General features: G+C 39.3%; 1 protein-coding gene and 1 pseudogene across 1 annotated transcript; both read right to left on the bottom strand.

The window, feature by feature from the left end:
* LOC126048814 (multidrug resistance-associated protein 1-like) overlaps window positions 1–10865 on the bottom strand; it is a 37667-nt pseudogene extending 26802 nt beyond the window's left edge.
* A 2400-nt stretch (window positions 10866–13265) lies between these two features.
* On the bottom strand, window positions 13266–23227 carry RBM11 (RNA binding motif protein 11). The gene is given in 7 exon segments (XM_049824242.1): window positions 13266–13675; window positions 15601–15694; window positions 16456–16534; window positions 17453–17615; window positions 21802–22156; window positions 22158–22310; window positions 23151–23227. Coding segments are annotated over 7 exon segments (1254 nt in total). The 3' UTR covers window positions 13266–13342.
* Window positions 23228–23908: the final 681 nt, after the last annotated feature.

The raw sequence follows: 23908 nt of genomic DNA, 5'->3' as shown, positions 1-23908 counted from the left end.
GATTCTTACCCATAAATACTTGACCCTTTCATCACCATCACCAGGCTCTAGACAGTCAAAACACTCCCTAACATAAAGGGCTATCTCACCTCCTCTCCTTCCTTGCCTATCCCTTCTGAAGGGTTTATAGCTATCCATTGCAGCACTCCAGTTGTGTGAGTTATCCCACCACATTTCCCCGATGGCAACTACATCATAGTTTTCCTGCTGCACAATGGCTTCCAACTCCTCCCATTTGTTGCCCATGTTGTGTGCTTTGGTGTAGATGTACTTCAGTTGGGCCACCTTTTTGGGGGGAGAAGCCCTAATTCCTATGTGACTGTTCTCAGGTGCTTCCGTGGTCTCTAACACATCAATAACCCTTGCATCTTTGCTGCACATGCATCTCCATCCCCCACCTCCACTGAGATGGCAGACCAAAGGACCTCACTAGCACACTGTACCTCAAACATTGGCATGCTGCCCCCAGGATTATCTCTAGTGAGCCTGGTTTTATCTGTTATCTTCTTCAAGTCTAGTTTAACATTCTTTCAATAAGCTCTGCTAACTCCTGTGCAAAGATCCTTTTCCTGCTTTGAGACACGTATACACCATCTGTTGCCAGCAGGTCTGGTGTTGTGTAGACTGACCCATGATCATAAAAATCTAAAATTCTGCTGGTGACACCAGGCTTGGAGGCAGGTATTGATCTGCTGGCTTTTCCTGTTTCTTCCCTCATCATTCCCTGCAACAGGAAGGATGGAGGAGAACACTGTTTGTCCTCCTGATCCCTTAACCAGTTGTCACAAGGCCTTGAAGTCTCCATTTACTTTCTAATGGAGTTTAACAGAGGGATTTAAAGATCCAAAGACCTGAATGCATTCCTGATAGAATTCCACTGAAATAAGGCTAGGATGAATTTGGTTCATATTCTTTTGTTTTTTTCCTTTTTCATGTATTTAGAGATTTAGTGTTTGAGAAGGGATAGCTAAAAATTACAGATCAAAAATGCATTCCCTTAAAACTTGAAAAAGGAGGAGTATTAAGAAGGTAGTTGATTTCTGTGCAATAGAAACAGTATGATTAAAACAGTGAAAAGAGATTCAGAAGCTTTGGATTTGGTTTCTGACTTTCTAATAGAGGTCTTTAAAATCTTGCTCAATTCATAATCTTTCTGTTCATATACATACTATTAGAACCTGAGAATGCAAATATATTGAATTGATAAATCTAAGTTTTGAGATACTGTGAGGCAACATTTGTGAACCATTCAGTTACTAAAGCAATAGGGAACATGAGAAACAGTCCTGCATGAATTGATATTTTTATAAACAAACCATAAAAGGAATACACGTCAATATTAGCATGGAGTAAGTTGTCAGATACCCAGATGACTTCAAAACATCCACTTCACGTTCTCTAATGCTCACGATCTTCCTTTGATATGCAGGTTCCCATGCATAAAGTTTGAGGATCTAGAAAATCAAACAAACATATTTTAATAAAACAAAAAAGCAGTGACTATGCTTCAGAAAATAAGCTTAAGCTCCAAATTTAATTTTCAAATATCCAGTAATGCCAAACTACAAAAATTTGAATGTTTTACAAATGAAAGCAAGAACTGAGATAACTCTAAATTAAGTTTTTCTTCTGGAAGATATACTCTAGTCACTCTTAATTCTTCAGATTTCAATTTGTCCCTTATGTATCATAAATGATGAGCTGGTTTATTTCAAAACAGGATAAATAACAAAAATGAGACAACTTTTAAAAGTGCTTTTCTTCTATGCTAAAATTTCACTCTGCTAAAGGTTTTCAGACATCTATTAATGTATTTTACATTTTCATTAAAAATATGGTAGTAAAATTAATTCATCATGAATAGTACATTTTTCAAATCAAACCAGTAAATATTTTCCAAAAACAATTTAAGCACATTATGTTAAAACATTTTCTCTTTAAACTTTTATCTTTATCAGCTGAAATATTACTCATAAAACCTTAGTTTTTTAAATAACTTACTTTCTAACTTTACAACCTAACAAAAAAGCCAAAACCCTTGTTAGTTGTGGCATTACCTTTATTCCATGTAACATTTCACTTAGTAGCTTGACTCGTTGATCCAAATACCTCATTTGGCTTTTCTGGTTAAAAGACAGCAGTGTTTTCATTTTTGAATGAGAAAAAATTTTGGCAAGTAAAATATGTAGTGTACTGTAGGCAATAAGTATATTTTATGCTATTTTTACCTTGCTGAAAAACATAATAGCACCACAGTTATACCTTTTTCAGATATATATGTAGTAAAAAAAAAAATCATTAGATAGGACAAAGGATTAAATACACTAACATAACATTTTTCCCCTAAAATATCTTAAGAGTGTATTTCAATTTTTGTCCTTTTTATTTTTCTTCTTAAAATCTTAACAGGCTTCCAGTCCCCAGGGTGTTCAGGAATGATAATATGGTTTTAATCTTCAAAATCACTAAGCAGGTAAATACAGACTCAATTACAATATACTCACATATATGTATATGTATGTAACACCATATGGATATAAAACACTGTATACATATATATGTACATATACAGGAGTTAGGAAGGAAGTTTTCTCTGTTACTGATTAATACATTGTTATTGAAAAAATCAATGAAAGAAACACAGAAATTCTTCTCACTCCTACACTATACTCAGGCTCTTCTGCATCTCACATTTCTAAAATACTAATTAATGGCCTCTTTAATGTTTTGAGTCTTATTCATATAGAACAAAGGTTTGCATCTTGTTAGACAGAATTATTTTATTGTCCTTTGTATTTCTTCTCTCTCATATCACAGTAGGGATCTAAGTGTATATGTAGCTGCTGCATCTCACCTACATTTTTGGTTTGCAGGTCAGACAGCTACTATTACTTCTACATTATTAGCACCTGCATTTATTGTAGCTAATAATGCTACCACCTCAGCATATCTTATTAAAGGTGGAATAAGTTATAGATAGATTTCCACAGCAGCTAGCCATCTTTTTAAACATCTGAAAAACAGCAAACCTACTGGGTATTCAACTCAACAGAAAATCAGTTTCACTAAATCAGAGGAGAAATTTCAAGCTCCAAAGGAGACAATGTGGCAAACTTCAGCTTCTCATATTCACTACTACTATATAGTAAAAACACTGATTGTGTATACCCTTGCTTTTCCCTGGACATCCGACCAAAGAAGTTCTCCCAGTTCATTCAGTAAATTTAGGAACATAACCCATAATCAAAATAGGAAGAGTTCAGTTTCTACATATATCTCCAGTATTATGGCTGTACAGGTGGCTGACAAAAGTATGTAATTTCAGGATTAGAGTCTTATAATAGAAATACTACTGAAATTCCAAATTATTATAAATAATTATCAAAATATAAAGTCAATCTGTTAGCCTGTCACCAGTGTATAACATCCTGGGTTCTGATCATACTGGTAAGCATATTGTCTTTTAACACTGTGTGTTTATTTTAGTTTTTGTTTTGAAAGAAAAGTAGAAGAATACATGATTACCTTTTTGTATATCAGGCCAACAACTGCAGTCTCGATTTTGACCGCAGTAAGCATGTTGTTATTCTGGTGTAACTGATGGAGAAGAGTTTGTGAGAGAACTACAAAAAACAGGGCAATAGCATAGCCATATCCACTCCCATATGAACTAGGATGATTTTCACTGACCATTATCATTGCTCTGAAAATGAAGGAAAATAAATTTTAATTTTTGTGCATTAAGGCAACAACAGACAATAAAAAGTTCAATAAACTGACATACTGGCAACTTCTTTAACTAAGTCCATTTTGGATCCAGATATGGTGGAAGGTCACAAAGAAATATGATGTTAAAAAAAAGGCAGGTCTTATCTGTGTTTCCCAATTTGTTAGCTTAGAAACAATTCTCAAATACTATTCTAGACATGAATGTGCTATTGCCGACTTCACTGACAATGGAGTAGAAATAAAGAATGGCATAAAAGAAAAAAAAAATTAACTAGATATTTGTGCTTAGAAAGATTGCAACTACCAACCACGAAAGTGAGAAAAAAAATCTAGAGGAAAATTCTTATTTTTCTGTTAGTAAAAGGTTATCTTAAATAACCAGCAACTGTGATGTCTTCAAATAGATTATAGTTCGGAGGTTAACAAAAATTCTGTTCATTAACTTTTTTCTTTATAAACACACAGGTATTTGATAAATTCTTAACACCTCTATGGTAAGCACAATTTCTAAAAACCACTTCCATCAACCTCACGGTAGCTATAACATGATAACAACAGCATCATTGCAGTTTTCCATTAAATGCTGAAGCTGTAGATATTATTATATATTTAAGTGGGTTTTTTAAAAATAGAGAGAGAAAAATATTGACAAAAAGTAGGGAAATTAAATATCCTGGCACTCCATTTTTCTTAACATTTGATTTTATATTTAAGTATATGAAATATTTAAATACAATATTGAGGAATTGAACTTCTACCGGTTTTGTCTCAGTCCTTTGGCTAAGAAATTCCTGATCTCTTTGAGCTTTTCCTCATTAGATCATTTTCAGATAATCACTGGCGCAGAGGGAGCATGAATAAAATCTTTACATGTCTAAGCCGTTGCTTAGTTTGGTTTTGATATTGGTAACCCTTTAGCTTTATCATTAGTGTTACTCTCTGAATATGAAGTGAAACACATTAAAAATTTACTTCATTATTTGTGGACTCATGAAACCCAGAATGTCAGCTGTAACTTTCAGAAATGCAACTTTAATCAATAAAAATTTAAATGTTTGCCATAATGGCAAAATCAAAGATGGTTTATGGAAACTCGTTTTCTTAAATAGCACTCTTTTGATGCAAGAAGCCTGCAAGATAACAAAAATATGTACAGAATTAAGAGAAAAAAATATTTTTTAATTTTACCTACATTTACAAATATAAAATATGTAATATTAGAGTGTCCATCTAAAGCCATCACTGTATTTCCAATCTGAAAAAGCCCATTTCCTACAGTCAGAAGAAAAGTTTTGGGGTAAGGAATGAATTCTGGTTTTATTTACCCTGGCTAATATTATTTCAGGAAAGGATAAATATAATTTCTAGGGTTGCCCCATTCATCCCCAAATATAATTAGAAAATAATTTAGAGAGGTAAGCTTCAACATAAATGCATTATCATTTACAGCAGGCTTACAGCAACTTTATGTTTAGGGTTGAATAACCCTTCTATTCTTACTTTTTTTCAGTTTGAATTTAGGTCAAACAATTGCAAATATTCTTACAAGGGCTCAAACAAAAAAAAAAAAAAAAGAGTCAGCCTTTCTTAATTATCACAGTGATCAAGGACAGTATATTTTTTACAGATTACTTGGATAATAAAAACAGTATCTGAATTAAAAATTATCCTTATTGAAAAATACTTTTGAATGCTTTGGTAGAAAGTGTTTTGGTGTGTATACCATCAGCGGAAGAAAGGGTAAATCTACAAATAGATAAGAAAAATACTGAAGAGATGCAGTAACGTCAGACTCTGCAGGAGCCCTCCTCTCAGTAAGTCAATAAAAACCAAAAGCTACACTCTTACTGGACTTACAGGTTAGGTCCTCTCTCCTGTGAATTTCCTAACATTACAGAGCTCCTAGTGCACTTGCACTACAACAACAAAATAACAACTGTGACTGAAACTGTCAAGGATTTACAAGAAAATCACACAGTGTAACTCAAGCAAAAACCCCAAAATATCTGTAAAATTCAATATTGTTAAAATTAAATAAAGCTGAAGCCTGTTTTGTGCATTCTGTAAGCCACAGTGTCTACTGATAAGCAAGCTAGTAAGAATTCTCTACCCACCTGAAATACAACTGCAAAGATAAGACACGGTGAAACAGACAAGTTCAGAGAGAAATTAGTTGGACAGTTTTGACAAAGATGGTAATTAATCACCAAAGCAAAAGTCACTGTAGATTCTGTTATCAGTCAGGGTAGATTCTGTATCACCTGAAGTGTTAAAATGTAACTAGGTATCTTTCTAAGAAGTAAGTTTGACCTTAATTTAGAAAAATCCTATAGCCACGCTAGAGATCACTGATCACAACACTGAGTGGCCTTTGTGATCTACAAAATGTAGGCTGTTCAATAAACAACAAGATTTTAGAAATCTTCTCCAGCTTCTAGACTCCTTAAATTTAGAAAAGCATAGTGCCTTTTGTCAGAATTATAGCTACCGTTAATCCTGTGGTAGACTTTTGGATTTCTTTTCTCCATTGTTTTTCAAAGTTAGGACACACACTGTATGGTGAATCACTTTCATTCAGTTCAAACAGGTCATCCCTTTCCAATGGCTTCTTATAGCCTATAGATATTAGTCTGAAAGAAAGCAATGAATTTAGACAGCATAAAATACAGCAGACAAAACAAGCAGAACTATTAACTCAAAAAGCTAACAATATAATTTAGTGTTTATAAATAAACTGTATAATCAAAATAATATATGTAATCCTATAAAGGCTACAGACTAAATAGTGGAACATACTTAGAATCACCTTAAATACACTGAAATTCACCTGAAGTATGAAGAGCCAAGCAGATTGTCACATCTGAACAGCAAATTCTGAGGAACCTTTGTATGTCAGAATCTGTCTATGTTTCTGACCCCGTATTTCTTTATAGAAAAATACAATATTTCATAAACAAATGTGCGTAGCATCATTACCCACTTACTATTGTGATCTGGAATGAAATACCTTTTCTATCACAGATCATTCCTGCGCCAGTCAGTGCCAGCACTGGGCTTGGGACTAATGTGTGTGCTGTTGTGTTTATCACAGGACAGAAAATAAGACTCAGAAACACTCTTCTGGAGGCTGTAAAATTCTGGTGGGGGTGGACCTCACTATCTCCAAGGGCCGCCCAGATATCTACTGAAGCTATAACATTAATAAAAAGTGAATTTGCCTTATGCCTGATAAATTAAGGCAAAAACCCCACAGCTTCTCGCTAAGAGCACCAGCTTTTGAGGCAGATGAGGAAAGCAGACCAATTGGTACTTGAGTGGGAACTGTTGTTTGAGTTATGCATAACTCATCTGAATGCTAAAACTCGCTGCTGCCAGAGGATAAATAGATCTACCAAATGCACTCTGCACCATAATCTCCAGATTGCATGAATTCTAAAGAAACATAATATAGCATTATGGGTTCATTATGTAACAACTAATTTGAGACTTCCTTATTTAGATTGCAAGCACTTAAAGTGAGTATATATTAGCCATAATTTATTGTGTTTGCTTGTGATTGGAAAGAGGTAACATACCTAATGTTCACAATATTAGTTTAATTGCATCCAGTTATTTCATAGCTAAATAAGCTCTCACTGAGCAGAACTAAAATCCTTTCCCCCCCTTCTTTTGTTAAACATTGTGGAATTGGTTAAAAAATAAAAAGGATAGCCTAGCTTGAACATTTGGGTGACCACTGTGACACAATGAACACATAAATGTCATATAGAAGCACTGCAGTCAGTACACTACATAACTTTCTAGAAAAAATGAAAATTTATATTTACGGTGTAGAATGCAAGGATTGGTAAAAACCAAAGCTACTTTGATACTGATGGGGAACTCCTAACTTCAATGGGGACAGAGTTCAACTGAATACTCTGAATCTTTGAAACAATCCGATTGTTTTGCCTCAGCTTATTAATAGCAAATACTACTTTCAGTTTTTCCTTAAAATTAATAATATTGAATAAAGCAAGAAGCAGTTACAATACTCTTAAAATGTGGGGTTTTTTCCTCACTTTTAGATTTTTGAAGCGTGTATGTCTGACTCAAATGATTTTTAAAGAAAAAAGAAAAATGTTATAAATGAGTAATGGTCACAAGACATAGCACATGAAATTGTTTGAAATAACATCCAAAATATGAAGTGACCAGAAGCTGCATGACTTGATATAGTTGAGCTTTCAGTTCCTATTTTTGAGTGGAAAATTTCCCAAGAAGTAGAGGGACTTATCAGTGTTTATGAGCAGGTGATCTGCAGTAATAACATCCAGCCTGCCATAAAAGAGGGAGGAAAATGAGCATGAAATTGGTGACTTGGAAAATATCTTAAATGTACTACTGCATATTTGTTCCTGGAGATCTAGCAAATTGTTGTATCGCTACATGGAGTATAAAGGAAACCTTATTTTTAATTTTTGTCTATTGACAAACTTTACACAGACAGATAATAAATAAAAAAGGATAGCCTAATTTGGCCTTTTATATCCCATTGTCTAAAAATATTGTCTATTGTAACAAGAACATTGTGCTTAGTTATGAAAATATTGATGTTTTAAATAATGCCATTAGATAACGTATAAAATGGTTGTCACTATGTATAAACAACACTCCACAAAATATTTGAATAAGACCTCTAAAAGTTATAAACTTTGATTTTTGTACAAAAAGCTAACAGCAAGCTCAGGCTTAGGCTCAGGCTCAAGCCAGAATGATGGTGTGGAATGTAAGTGTGTGCTCTATAATTCTGTGAGCATCAATGAATATCAACAACCAGTTTATTAAATTCTCACCTGCTAAACCAGGAATATGTTAATTTACTGAAGAAAAAACCATCCTCTTCAGGGCTACGTTTCTGTTTAAAAAAGAAAAAAGCATCAATGTTACTTGAAAGACTGAAGAAGTTGGTTTTGTTTTTTTTATTTTACTAAACATATAGTTTTTAGGAGCTATTTAATTCTGAGCTATAAGGTCTATACCTACACTTCTTTGTTACCTTCTCCCACCAATATGCTCTAACACAAGGTGTGAAGAATGAAAGAGATCTACAGTCTCATGACTTACTAGAATAACTTAACTTGCTGTAACAAGATATTAACCACCGCCTTAGCTTGATTTTACACTGTTTACACATACCCTAGAGTATGATCACACCAACAGTAAAGCATAGGAGTTGGACTTTATGATCTTTATGGGTCCCTTTCAACTCGAGATATTCTATGATTCTATGTCCAATACAAGCAAACCTTCCTTAAATCTTTGACAATTAAAATCCTGCAGATTTTTTTCCCCCATTTGACAACCTAGCTATTGGAAGTTACCAACTGCTAATACCTAAAGAACAGCAAACTCCTTTCAGACCTTAAGACATCAAGTACTAATAACATGTACTGTACACATAGATGAGGAGAAGAATACAAAGCTTGTGCACTGCTGCCAACTTTGTAATTCATTGGAGATAAATGTAATAGAGGCAAACAAATATGAACTCTCCCATACTTCTTGAGGAATGTGTATCCATACCCAAGAATGACTTCAGCACACCTAGGGAGTAAATTCTGTCCCTAAGTAATCACCATCTTAAAATAATTTCTAACTAAAGATGCAGTTACAGTTCTTTTCGGTAGGTGGTGTAAAAAAACCACCTATCAAAAATGTATGCTGCCGGTGCTCTGAAATCCTGTATATTTTCCACAATTTTCCTTGTACTTCCAGTGAAAAGCCAAATGATTAAATGATAATCCAAGAAACAAATACGCAACAAATATGCGTGCCCTCCTCCAACAAACACATCTGCTTGTGCATCTATCTACTCACCCTTCACTATCAGACGTAAGCGTTTGCCTTGGGCCATTACGATTTACACCCATACAGCACTGTTGCAACTATTGCCTTTTACTATTGAAGAACACAGTAGAAGTCTTGGTCACAAATATTCCCTGCTTAAATCCTGCTCCTATTCCTATCTGTGGCAAAGCTCCCATTCCCTTCAGAAGAGAACGATAAGAAATATTGAACAAAACCCTGCCTTAAAAATTATTCCCCCCCCTCATAAATTCAAAGGATGCAGCCCAGGACATATCAGTTGTCTTTTTTTTTTTTTTTTTTTTTTTTTTTTTCTCCCCCCCCCACAGACCCAGCACGGATCCTACATGAAATCCGATCAGGTTTGAAGCAAGCCCCCGCAGCTGCCCCGGGAGGCAGGCCCTGGGGGGGCAGGTACCCCGCCCTCAGCCCCGCCAATAACGCCTCTCCCCTCCGCTCGGCCGTCCGCTGCGCTGTGTCACACCTTCTTGCCGGTGGGACTCGGGCGCTCGTAGAAGCCGCCCCGCTGCCGGCGGGAGGCGGCCACAGCTCCTTCCCGAGGCGGGCGCGCCGAAGGGCCTCTCCGAGCTGCCGGCGGAGACCGTTAACGGCCGCCCCGCGCGCGAGGGGAGAGACGTCGGAGGCGGGAAGCGGCCGCCGGAGGAGCAGATGCGGGCGGGGCGGGTGGGGGCGGTGCCTCAGCCGCAGCCGCAGCCGCAGCCGCAGCCTACCCCGCGGCTTGGACCCCATGAGGCCCCTCCGGTTCCCCAGCCCCGCCGGGCCCGAGAGGAGGCCCCCGGTAGCTCTGCCCGGCCCGGCCCGGCCCGGCCCCAGAGCTTGTGGTGAAATGCACTTTGTGCCCTCAAACACGACCTGCAGCCGCCGGGGGCCCGGTCTGCCTCTGATTCTTGTCTGGTTGCTGTCATTTAATGACAGGCGGGACGGACGTGTGTTGTACTAGTGGGCAGCACTCGAGTAAAATTGAGAGGGCAGGCAAGGGAACAATGTGTGGTGGGGTGTGTGCATCCTATCGCGTGACCAAAGATACAAAAAATATTTTTTTTATTTTTTAAACCGGCTCATGGCTGGATCCGTGCTACCAGAAGTTTATTAGTGCATCAGAAAATGACAAATGACAACAGTACTTTTGTCCTAGAGTTGGGCCCACGTAGCAGGCTGTTTGTGACAGAAGCTGTGTCTCCCACTTCAGTCAGAGCACTGCAGTGCTGTTGCTGCTGAACAGGTAGATCCAACTTAAAATGCTTTAGGATAAAACTTAGAAAGCACATGCTCGCTGTTGACAGAACTACTCCACCTGGCAGCTGCACTACTCCAGACTGGCAGCTGGAAGTCCGGCGTGTCTCGAACCAGGCTGCTGCAGCAGGGAACACAAGGTCTTGTGGCCAGCCAGTAGAATGGGAAGTGAAAGACCAGGACAAAATAACAATAATTTAGAATCAGAACTAACATAGAAAACATTCATTTCATATTCATAAAGAATTTTTACAAGTGACTGAAACAGATAAGGGGTTGAAATAATATTTGGTCAAGGCCAAACTCAAGTGGTTTTTGTTTCCAGTATTTTATTTCCTAAACATGGTGACAATGTAATCAAAGTATCAATGAGGCCCTGACTAAAGGGATGTCTTAAGTTAACAGGTGTACAAAAGAAATTTAGTTATGGCTAAAGTAATTTTAGCACATTCCCACATGCCTAACTTTTCTTCTTTTAACACATTGATGAGTTTTAGGTAAGCGGATTTTGAGAGGTGTTAAAATCCTTACCTCCCTCAGGAAAAAAAAGACTGGGATGAAAGAGGGTAAGAAAAATTACTTCTTTAGAAGAACTGCATGGATATTTTATCAGCCATATGCAATATGATCTTCCTTGACATTCCTTTTGTAGAGTATAATAGCACAGAACAGATTATTTTATCTATCCACTGGGGAAGTCTGATAAGGACACATTAGGATAGACCTGACTAAGCTTCTCTTTCTGCAGGCTAACTCTGATTTGGGCATCCGTTTCCTCTTTTGTCTGATGAACTTCACTTCTAACTTAACCTAATGTTAACATATTCTTCCTCTACTTGATTATATTTACATTTCTTTAACATAGGGAGCAGGTTTAAAGAAATCCAGTGTATTTTACTTGTTAACATTTGCCATTATTGTGGCAACTATTGTGATTAGCAGCTTATTGGTATAATGTCAGCAGTATCTTCCAACAGAAGTTAGATTACATGTACATAGCTTAGTCCTAAAGTTACTGGTGTGGGGGAGAAAATAATCAAAAGGATAAAGTGGCAAGTGTTTGCATGGAAGAGGGAAAAAGGGAAAGGGATAGGGCAGATGTAGCAAGTTTCTTAAAACATAAGGCATAAATCTTATTTAAGACACAAACCTTTGTTATATCAGTTCTTTCTACAGAAGGTTGAATTTGGTTGCTAATGACATTTCAAGGGTGCCGTACTGTGGTGTCTCTTAGGCTAAAGAAGTAATCCCTTTGGGAAGTTAAAAACAGTGTCTTGAGAAAATTATTTTATAGCTGTGATTTATCTTATCAGACAAAAGAGAAATCGTTGCAAGCTAAACATTCTTCCATTTCTGAAACTCATTTGGGCTTGTAAAACACATCACCTTCAAATCAGTAAACTTGGATATTCTTTCAAATCTGAACAGATGACTTAACTTTAAGCAATATTAAACAGGTGAAGATTAAGGGTTTTGATTTCTCATATAATAGGATCTTAAAAGTGTTTCACCTGTACTTGTATAAGACAGTACCACTGTATCTGTCTATAGGTTGTTGGTGGCAGTTGTGAAAGATAGAAAATAGGTCATTTGACTATTTTGATTCATCACGATATGAGACAGTTTATTCTTCCTCTGCTACACAACGGGAAAACTTTTCTTCTTAAGAGGTAGTACTAACTCCACTGACTCATGCTTTTGTGCTATTAATTAGATGAGACGCTCATTAAATTTTTCATCCATTTGTTACGATGAACATTTAGATTCTCAAATAAGTGAATAAAACACTAGAGTAACTTTATAGATATAAAGATGCATATATATGCATGTAGTTCTAGTCAGTACATAACTGCAGCCATAAAGTAGATACATTCATTTGAGTATTGATACATATGTAAGTCCTGTAGTTAGCGCAAATGCCCATGTTTTACTTCAAATTTACTACTGGAAAAAAAACAGTTTCAATAACCATACAAGGTGATCCTAACGGAAAGTAACAACAGAGCTAAATCAGAAAAGAGGAAAAGTTATAGGTGTTGATACTTCAGTGACAAGCATGTCTCTGAAGTGACACTTCGGGTTTCTAGCCTGCTCGCTTCAATGGCTCCAAAAAATTCTTACACCATACACAAAAATACATCCCATAAGTGATGAAAGTGATGCATATGCTTCACGAGTAGCTGAAATTATGTATTTTCATAAAGTTTCTATATTAGTGAAATAATAGCCTTCCATGATTCTTGGGGAGGGGGGAGAAACCAACTAGGTTTTTACCTTTATTAGGAAAGCTTTATCTTCTTAAGTGTTTCCTATACCTTAAATAGTACTTTCCTCTTTAAATAGGTTGAGATTAAATGAAGTATCAGTATACTTTATGCACAACACATTTCAAAAATAATATGAAACTTGAACATTTTTTTTAATAAAGTGCAAAGATGAAAGATTTAATCTCTCTCAAATAAAAATAACAAATATAATTTAAAAAAAAAAGATGAAACCAGTTAACACAGTATTAATGCGTCTTTTTCTTGGCTTTGTGCTTCTTATATTTTTGGTCATTCTTCCTCTGTTTCTTTTTGTCTTCCTCAATACTAGTGTCACTGTCACAACTTTGCTGTTCTCTCTTTCTTTTAGAGGTGCTTTTATTCACCTGGTGCACTTCACAGTCACTTGAATGTGGCAGGGCCAATTCAAAAGAACTCTGTGCAGACTTAAAATTTGCAGCTTGATTCTGATAGAGAGAAAAGGATAAATTTGAAGGCAGTGGTGGAGTCATCTGATAGTAAGGAAATTGTTGAGCCATTGGACTCCGTACTGTGTACTGCTGTGCTAAAAAATGGTTCGTCTAGAGAAATAGAAACTTGAGTTGTTAACACTGTAAGGAGAAAGTTCTGAGGAGTTTAATTTTGCATGCATTACAGCTTCTACAATGAAACTACTGATAAATTATAAAATAACATAACAGAACATTTAAGAGTAAAGCTCATATTTTATTATATCAACCAGTATAGTTGGAAAAAGCAGACATTCATGGCAAAGTTAGAACAGAGACAAAATCTAATTTAAGATTAAACTGCCCGTTAGTCTTTGTGTAAGGTGATCAACATGGCATTCCTTTCATTTTTACATCTATGTATGTTACAAACATTTGTAACTGCAATGCCTATTATTAAAGACATGCACATCTGCAATTTTTTTTAACCTGGTTTAACTAATTTTAAAGTTAATGTGGAACAAAGCATTCTAACAAGGTATAGTGAATCCCTAGATCAAAGCACTTGGAACAACACAGTAAGTGCCCAGCTTCTTGCTACAGTCCCTGAAGTATCCCAAGAGTCCCTCTCATACAAAATGCCCAGCCAAAATACAGAAATAGAGCTACAAAGGTCAGAAGAGAGTAGCTTTCTACTGGCTGGCAGTAACCAGAAAAATTAGGGGGAGCATGTCCGAGTATGTTATATGTGCAGACAGACTCCAAGTGAGTAACCTGCCTGGCTCACCCAAATAAAGGTGAGGTAGATGTGTGAAGTTCTACACGTGACAAGGTCGCTTCCTGCTGAAGCTGCAACAAACTGTCATTGGAGGCACACTGCAATACCATCCCTTCTAGCAAACAGAAAATGGGATGAAGTTGGTCATGTGTGCTGGTCTGCTGAGTTTGGTCTCCTGGTGTTTACATACTGCATTGTTACTGAGCTGTGGGTTCATCAGCAAGCACAGCGGGGGAGATAGTACACTCCCAAGCCTTCCAACCACAATGGAGGGGATGGGAAAGTTTCTGCAAGCACCAGCTCTTCTGAGGGCACAGCCTGGTACGAGGGAAGGCAGGTCGCCACCGCATCTGTGCAACAGGGAACAGACCCCCTCCATTCTCCTGCTCAGATTGCAGCTAGCAAGAGTCATCTACCCAGACTTCACCCCTTCTACACTTACAAAGGGCTGGCCATTCCCCAGTCATACTGGGTGGCAGCAGTACTGTCCACAGTTGGTACCTCACATTAAACGCCTGGTTTCTTCACTCCTACCAATCCATACTGATCAGATTCAGAAGCTCCATGATGCGTTTGGTGAGTAGGGCTTGGCCCACATGTTGCCATCTGAAGAGACCCATTCCCTTGCCTTGTGGAGTGGCTCAGACAAAAGAGATTAGGACAAGAATGGCCCCGTGCACCAGAGTCTGTTAGAGGGGAAGTGGAATATGGGTTCTCACTGTCCAGTGCTGTGAAAGTAAATCATGAATATGAGAACTGCAGGGGCATGTGAAGGTTCAGGCCAGAAACCCTCAGACTGTTGTTGCCCAAGCTTGGGCAGTGGTGATTTGTTGGGCAAGTTTTAGGCTTGGTTTTAGGACATTTCAAGCTTTTGTTGGGCATTTCTGAATTAAGTAGAAGAGCTAAGAAGTTCCGACTGAATTAACTGTATATGGAGAAGCTATTGCTTGCATGTTTATAATTTTACTAGGTTAGCTTGTGTCACCAAGGGGATTTGATCTGGAGCACAGTACAGGAAAGAGCTCTCTTTGTAGACTGACATTTTTAGCCTCCCTAAGCTATATACCTTTAAGACACTCCTGCAGTAAGAAAATGGTTTGGTTTGGTAGATCACCTGTTATTATAGTACCTTAAAGTGAAGAACAGACCTAATACAGTCAAAGTTAGCAGCCTAAACCACATTTTAAGACATTAAATAAGCACTGTGTTTGCAGAAAAGCAGAATACATCCAACTTCATAAAAAAGGTCCCAAATTTTTAACTTTTAAGGCAAACTCACCATCTTTTGAAAGCCTGAGTATTCATGAGGTAAACTATTGTTCATTGGAAAAGGAGTAACAGGAAATGGAGGATTTCCATAAGGCTCTTGATACCTAGAAAAAACAAGCAGACATACAGATTCTAGACATCCACCATATACTGCTTATCAGAGTGCTGAGACTTAACTTTTGGGCTATAATGAGTATATCCAAGAGGAGAATTGAGATATTAACAGCTGCTTCCATGAAAAAAAACCCTGATAAAACAAGGAAAATACTCCCAAAGGCTCAATTAATGAGTAATCTTCATGTGTACTTAAGTGCAGATGCAGAATAGTTCTGGATTTCACCATAGGAGTTTAGCTTCCACAGAGAGTTCTGTCACATTTGTAACTAAAAATGTTGAAACATTGAAAAATACTGAATCTGGGGTGTTCAGACTTCCATTATAACAGGTTTATAACCTGTACATTCATATGTGCATGACAGCTGCTTGTACATATAGACACAAAAAATACAGATATAAACTCAGTGGGGTTTAGAAAGATATCTCCATTGTCAGATTTTTTTCCCCTAAGAACTGCAAACATTGTTACTACAAACACCATATTTCAGTATTTTCTCATGGTCCTTTATCTTGCAGAAACAAACAAAGAATGGAAAATTCAGGCTAACTGAACCTCTGGCAAGCTAAACAACCAAACATTAAAATTAACTACAGCCCACTGCAAGTCATCAGTAAGGATGCAATTAAAGCATGCAACAGCTGTTTTAACAAAAAGCCTGAAGATTGCTCTACCACATGAACTGATTTTCTTAATAAGATTTTTAAAAAATTACAATCATACGGTTCATTCACAGGTGGTTTTTGTTACCTATACAAAGGTGAATATAAGTCAGTATGGTTCTCAAAACCATGCATAGGGCTGTTTAGTTCTGGTGAGCGAGAACTCCCTGTAAATAAGACAAGAACATAATGACTATTCAGTTATGACTATTCAACTAACAAGTCAAAAACACAGAAAGTGTTCTGTGTCATCTGCAGTGTGCTATTATATCTAAGGTAGTATATAAAGATAAGCTGCCATTTTATGGCAGATAATCTATAGCATCACTTTACTGCTTGAAAATGTTCATTTATCATTTATTCACTTACAGAAGCACAAATCAAGGCTATTGAAGTAATCAAGAACACAATAATTCCCATTCAGTTACAGACACAGGAGATGCTTCTGGTTTTAGGAACCTCCGCCATTCTACTTAAACCCAGCAACTGCTCTGTACAGCCTTTGAAGTAAGGAGTGGCATAGTGCATAGTGGGAACATGAGTCCTTAATATTTGGGTTGCAAATGCTGCCTGCATTAGCTTTCTAGGTGGTTTATTTTCATAAACATAAAACTAAGAATGTGACTGATTTGACTATATTCTTTGAACTACAATCCCTTCAACTTAAAACAACAGCTCTGGTAACTCTCTGGCTTTAGTATAAAAACTATCAAACTGCTTGATAGCTGCTGCACTTACTGAATCAACTTTTCCTGCCAGACTGCAAGTTAAAGTCACACCATGATTCCTAACTGTAATCTGGCATGAAAACCTATGTTTTCTATACAGTGTGGTCTGAGCTGGCTTGCAGGTTATGCTGTTCTGAACCAACCTATTGTATTTTCTTAGTAAACAAAAAATAGAAAGACTGAATCCTTCCCTACATAAAAGCCACAAGTTTTTGTTTCTTAAAAAAAAAAAAAAAAAAAGGACTGTAATTTGTTCCAACTATAAATTATCATCTTTGTAAAAGACTGTAGGAGTCAAAAATAGTCATTAAAAAAATATATTTACAAAGACTTAATCATTGAGACTACTAAACATACCAAGCCGACACTGCACTTTAATTGGCCTTCCATACAAACATATTCCATTCAGCAAAGCTATTGCATAAGGCACTGATTCTTTGTGCTTAAAGCAGACAAATCCAAAAGACTTAGTTTTTCCTTCTTTGTCCTTACACATCGTCACATCAGTTAATGGTCCAGCCTGAAAGAAATTTGCATTATTTTATCAGAGAAATTAACAGTGACATTTCGAGTACTTCATGATGTATATTCTGCCATTTTCAGAAACAGTGTACATTTCTTAGTATAAGAATCTCTACCTCATTTTGAAAATGTCTCTCCACATTCCCCAAGCCTAAATTCTGAGCCTTCTACAAACAAAAATCAGCTCCATGAAACGTTAAAAGAGAACCAAGCATCAGTCCACAGGTGATGTCTAGTCTTTAACAATCAGATTTTTTAAATTATACTTAAAATATGATGATAGGTGCCGCAAGGGGGAAGACTAATCTGCTGACTCCATAGCAAGAGTTATGTTATGTCTGTACAGCTGCTAGTACAACTATTACAGAGGTTTTTTGCACAGCTAACATAACAAAGCAAACTGATAACATCAGCTACGTAAAAGTGACCTACTTCATTAATATGCTTCTATTTCACTCACGCTTAAATTCTTAAAACAGGCAGCATCAACACTGTCAGAAAGCAAACCTGAATAGAGAGTATTGCTTCTGGAACCACCACAAAACAGAGTTTTCTGTACTGCCTAACCCTCATCACAACTGCATGGCAAGGAATCAAGAGACCCTATCATCTCATCAGAGATAACATACTGTTTCTGCTCAATACAGACCGCCACGCCACCCCCCCCCCCCCAAAAAAAAAACCCCAAACCCCATCAACAAAACCAAACCCCGAACTACACCCTTTGGCTGAAGTATCTTCATTGAAAAGTTCCATTTCTGCCTACACATACCATTTTAATCCTTGCATAGTACTTCTAGAACCAAATTAATGCAGTGATATTCCCATAAATACTGGTTCCATTTTCAAAGAAACTGTCCAAACTACACATCTATATGGCTGATTTAGGACAGTGAAAAGAAGTGGCCAGCAGCAGTCTCCTGCCACAGCTCAGGAGTGTTAAGGATGCAACGACTTAACTTTAGGAGGATACAATAACCAGATGATGAAAGAAGTGAATGTAAGTTACAAAAAATTCCATCACTAAAAAAAATTACTGAATGTCTAAATTACTGTAGTAGATGGAGTGTTCATTGTTCTGAATCAAAAAATAGCACTCATTGGTAGAACTGTCTTCCACTACTACTACTGATGCAATATGTACTTTTCAGCCAAAGTTGCTCCAAAGTCATCTATAGCTTCAGGCAAACACAAGTTAACACATAACAGCTCTACAGCAATTAAACTGCATAAACAGTTAAACATTCAAAACAAACACACGGCATATGCTTAGATGAAGAAAATAAGCCATAGAAAGTAATCTACTTTATTATTCTGCATTTTCAATGATTACTGTCAAACAACAAATCTGCAATTTGTCTACTATAAGTGATGAGGTGGAGCCATCTCCCTTATTATATCCTCCATATTGTCAGACTGAGGATATTAAGGATTGTCATCTGTGATAATAATATCTGATTGCTTTATGCTTTTGCCAGCTGTGTATAAACTAATCCTCAATTAAATAAGTGTTTTTGCTGAAAAATGAAACTCCCCTACTCCCAACCCTGGTGAAAGTAGGGGGATATCATATAGACAAACACAAAGGATCAAAAATAACGTACCATTTTTTATTATTGGTGCAGAAGGTGATCAGGCGGTAAAGCAACAGATACTACCTAGGTTGTCCTGTGCAGGGAATCTTCAAAATGCTGCTCTCATCTTTCCAAATATCTTGAAGTTCGGTGGGGGTTTGGGGGGTTTGGTTTTTGGTTGGTTTTTTTGTTTGTTTGTTCTTTTTGGTTTGGTTTTGGGTTGTTTTTTTTCTTTTGGGGGGGGGGGGGGTGTTGTTTTTTTTTAAATAACGGATTTCAGTAAGATTCTGAACATGTTTATTTTTGCTTGACTTGGCTCCTTAAGGCATTTTTGTTGTTCTGCACTACACCGCAGTTTTTAAAAAAAGTATATCTATCCAGTCTTGTGATTATTATTTGCCTAGCAAGGAGGATCTGGTTCTTCAAGAACCAGAAGCAACAAACTCAAGTCCTTTGCAGATCAGTCTTTTAAATATGTAGTCTTCCTGTTCATAAATAAAAATATTAATAGTTTAGAAGTAATAATAGATACTTGCTCGTAATTTGATGGGGGAAAAGCTACAGGTCAGGAGTGCATCTTTAGGACTATGCCATGGCAGGAATATTGAACTGTATACTTTCCAAAAAAGGACAATACTGCAATGAGAAGCATATGCTGTTGCAGCAAAAGACAAAGAAACTCGAGTGAGAACAAGATGAAGAGAAGGAAAAAGGTAAGTAGGTGTTATTGGGATGACCTAAAGACCCAGATAAAAGTCAGGAGTTGGATGACTGCTGCAGATTATGCAGGGGAGTCATGCAAAACTACATTCTGAGAGCATACACTTATTTTTATCACTTTTGTACCAGAATTTGTATGGTATTATTCCTGTCCCTGGTAAGATAAGTTTAGGTTTTCTTAACCTAACATTTACAGTTAAACAGCAGACTACTGTTTAGTATTGACAACAGGTAGGAATACTACATAGAAAATGAGGAAAAAAGGAAAAAAGGAAAAAAAAAAAAGAAGAAACAACTGTTTCTTAGCTAATTTTAGGGAAAAGTTAAAAACTGAAAGTTAGGAAGAGATGGGAACCACTAAAAACCCAAAGGGCTAGAATATACCAAACAAAGAGGCCTTCCAATGCAAATGGGGTAGCATGCTGAGGTCTTCCCTAGTTAACAAGACAAGTATCAAATTACTCAGTGGAATAAAACTGGTAAGTAGAAATAGTTCTGATTAGCAAATGAAATAGCAAGAGAACAGATGATTCTGCCCACCTCTTTTTTTGCAAACTCACCAGAAGGAAGCAAGGTTCATTCTTAGATTGGGGGAAATGAGTGGATTGGTAGAAGCAAGTTTATCACCATGCTGTTAAACTGGTGATAAACTGTCCAGTCAGAGTATGGGACCTTTTAGCATGACAGAGGCTGACTGATGCCAGGAGGAAAAAAAAAAAAACAAACCCCAAACCAAACAAAACACAAAACAAACACACCATAAACAAATTCAGGAAAAGCCCATGATCAGCAACTATTATCAGTCCACCTTGAAATCTGATGCTTGCATTAGTGATAAAATGCTTCCTCCTCCTCTCCATATCTTGCCCTCTCTTTTCCTTACTCCTTTCAGGTTAACAAGCCTGCCTTAGCCAGAGACGTTGCCCATGTAGCGACCAAAACTGAAGCCAAGTCAGTGTCCTAATATTTTCTGTCTTTGCCATTTTCTTTCTTCCTTGGCATGCCTTATTTCCAAAGAAAGAGAATTAAGCCCAGCTTTGAAACGGGTCCAGCTACTTATTTTTTTCCACCACCTCCCTGAAAATCCCACCGAGGGAGCTTTTAATATCTCCTCAAGCATTAAAACATAAAACGTTTTGATATAAAGTCCATTTATAGGTGGAAGTCCAGAGCCCCACCTGCAGATCATTCCTATTGCCTCTCGCACTCTGCTAATAGTTTCAGCCTTGCTCCGCTCGTTTTCGGGTTTTACACTATTTTTTCTTAATCAAACCATCGATCAAAAATGGATTGCTCAGAATATATATTAAGAAGAGCGTAAAAAAGATTTTTCCTCGGGGATTTTAAAAAGCGTCGTTAAGTTACTTAACTTCCTCACTAACTTGGGGGCCCATCTGCGGCACCGAAACTTGCACACCCGGGAGGAGGCAAAACCGAGGAAGGGAGAGGGGAGACGGGCGCCACGGGCACCGCTCCTGGCCGCAGCGCGCCCAGGGTCACGGAGCCGCAGCGGCGGCCGCGAACGGGCGAGATACAAAGCGGGCTCCTGTCCCCGCGGACCGCCGGGCGCTGAGGCCTGCGGACGGCAGGCGCCAGCCGCCGCACCCCGCGGTGCGGCGCGGTGCGGTGCGGGCAGGTCCCGGCCCCGGCCGCGCCCGCCCGGCGAGCTTCACGCTCTCCGGCCGCTCACAGCGCTTCGGTCCCGCGGCGGAGGCTGCCGCGGCCGCTCCCCCGGAGCGGAGCTCCGGCGCAGCGAGCCGCAGCCCGGGACCGAGCCCGGGCCTCGCCTGGCCCCGGCCCCGGGAACAACCCGGCCGCCGCTGCCCGGCTGGCGCCCCCCGAGGGCTCCGCCCCGCGGCCCCGTCCCGCCCCTGGGGGCCCGCCCTCCACCTGCAGGAAGAGCTCGTAGAGGATCTCCTCCCGCACGCGGCTCTCCAGGTTCCCCACGAACAGCGTCCGCTCCGCCTCCTCGGACCGCCCCGGCGAGGACATGGCGCCGCCGCCGCCGCCGGTCTCGCTAAGGGAGGGGATGGGGGACGCGCCCCCGCTGCCGCAAAGCGCCGCGCGACGGGGCGCGTTGCTGTGGCGCGGGCTCGGTGTCCTAGCAACGCGGGAGCGCGGGCGGGCTGCCGGAGGGCTCCGTGCGAGGGGAGGGGCGTCGCCTAGAGACGGGGGCGTCGTGCGGGTCCGCTGTGACAGGACGGGACGGGACGGGACGGGACGCGGTCGGTCCGGGTCCGGGTCCGGGTCCGGGTCCGAGTGCGGGTCCGGCTGGAGGCCTTCCCGCAGCTGCGGCAGGGCTACGTTTTATGTGACGGCGTGTTTGAGAGACGCTGCGTGTGCAGTCGGTTGGTGCCGGACGCGACAGGCCCTCGCTCGTGCCGTTACTCTGCGGGGAACTTCAGCGTTGTAAGACGTTTCCTTCGGTTTTTCTTGCCTAGGTTTTCCCCGCTGACCGGAAGAAAAGGTTGTTATCGCCAGACCTACCGGTGGAAGCGTGTATTCTACAGAAACATGGCCTCGGGGAGAAGTACGTGTGCCCCTGGAGTATTTCTTTCTCGTCTGTGTGAAACTGCAGGCGGGCAGTGAGGAACTGGCAGAAAACCCCGTAACCGTACGAAAACAGAGCTGAAAAGCTCTGTTCTCCGCCTGCCGCCTTGTGGGCCAGGTGGGTACTGCACGCTGCTGGAGGAGGGCCGGGTGACAAATACTTCAGAAACCTTTAAAACCCTCGAGTGTTTTAGTCATCAGTAGGACAAAGCATTGTGATAGTTACTAATAAAATACACATGTAAAGTGTTGGATGTTGTTCCTTTCTCAAGATTTAAAAAGAACTGGAATATGATTGCTATTTACATGTTCTTTTTCCGGGTTCTGGTAAAGGTGGCCCATCCACTTAGGTAAAGACCAGTGATTAGTCTCTTTCAGCGGGACAGATGACGAACCATGACTCCAAGCCCCTTGTTGTCCCTACATACTACCAATGCCCTATCCTGTCTCGCTTGCCCTTCGGCACTCCTGGAGGTCCAGCTCCCACCTCAGGTAGAAGGAAAGAGTCAGTTTATTTACGATTCATTAGTTCATACAATTGCTATTTATTAATTCATTAAGATCTTAAAATAGTCAGTGCTTGACTAGCAAATATATGTACAATATCTAGTGACATAGATAGCGCCCGATTTGATAGACGACAAGTGACCTTTTCCTGTCGGGAACTGGACAGTCCTAGTTCTGCTCACAGTTTGTAGGTGCCTTGATACCACTTGCCACATGCTCCTGTACGAAATCCAATAAATTTAATAGTAGTGGCATTCATCAGTTCTTCAACTTGATCTTTAAGATGTTGGTGTTTGTTTTCTCTGCTGCTGCATCTGCCAAAGATGCTGATTTACTCTCGTACCTAACTGATGTCTACTACAATGACCTGACCTCCTTTAATGAATACCAGGTCTGGTTTGTATAATTAATTTTATTCACCTTTCAGCAGCAGCTCCTGGAATACTGCCCAATCTTTCTTTTTGGCTTCATCTACCAACAATTCACATGGTTGGTTAAGTCTCTGTCCTGGGTTCAGCTGGCATAGAGTTAATTTTTACAGGAACCTGGGAGGTGGGGGCATAGCCAGGGCAGCTGACCTGGACGAGCCAAAGAGCTATTCCATACCATGGGACATCATGCTCAGTACATAAATGGGGAGCGGGCCGGGGGGTGGTCTCTGTTTTTGGTGGGGGAAGTGGCAGAGCGTCGGGTCCCGGGTGGTGAGCAGTTGCACTGTGCATCACTCTTTTTTGTATATTCTTTCATTAGTACCGTTGTTGTTGTTGTAATTTCTTTGTGTTGTCCCAGTAAACTGCCTTTATCTCAACCCTCGAGGTTCCAGGGGTTTTTTTTGTTTTGTTTTGTTTTTTCCTTTTCTCTCCTCCGTCTCCTCACTCTAAGGAGTGAGCGAGCGGCTGCGTGGTCCTTTGTTACCAGCTGGGCTGAAATCACGACAGTC

The sequence above is a fragment of the Accipiter gentilis genome, chromosome 21 (genome assembly GCF_929443795.1).
Source record: "Accipiter gentilis chromosome 21, bAccGen1.1, whole genome shotgun sequence".
NCBI classification, from domain to species: Eukaryota; Metazoa; Chordata; class Aves; order Accipitriformes; family Accipitridae; genus Astur; species Astur gentilis.
Note: the sequence above shows the minus strand (reverse complement) of the source record. Positions and strands in the feature narration are given on the sequence as shown.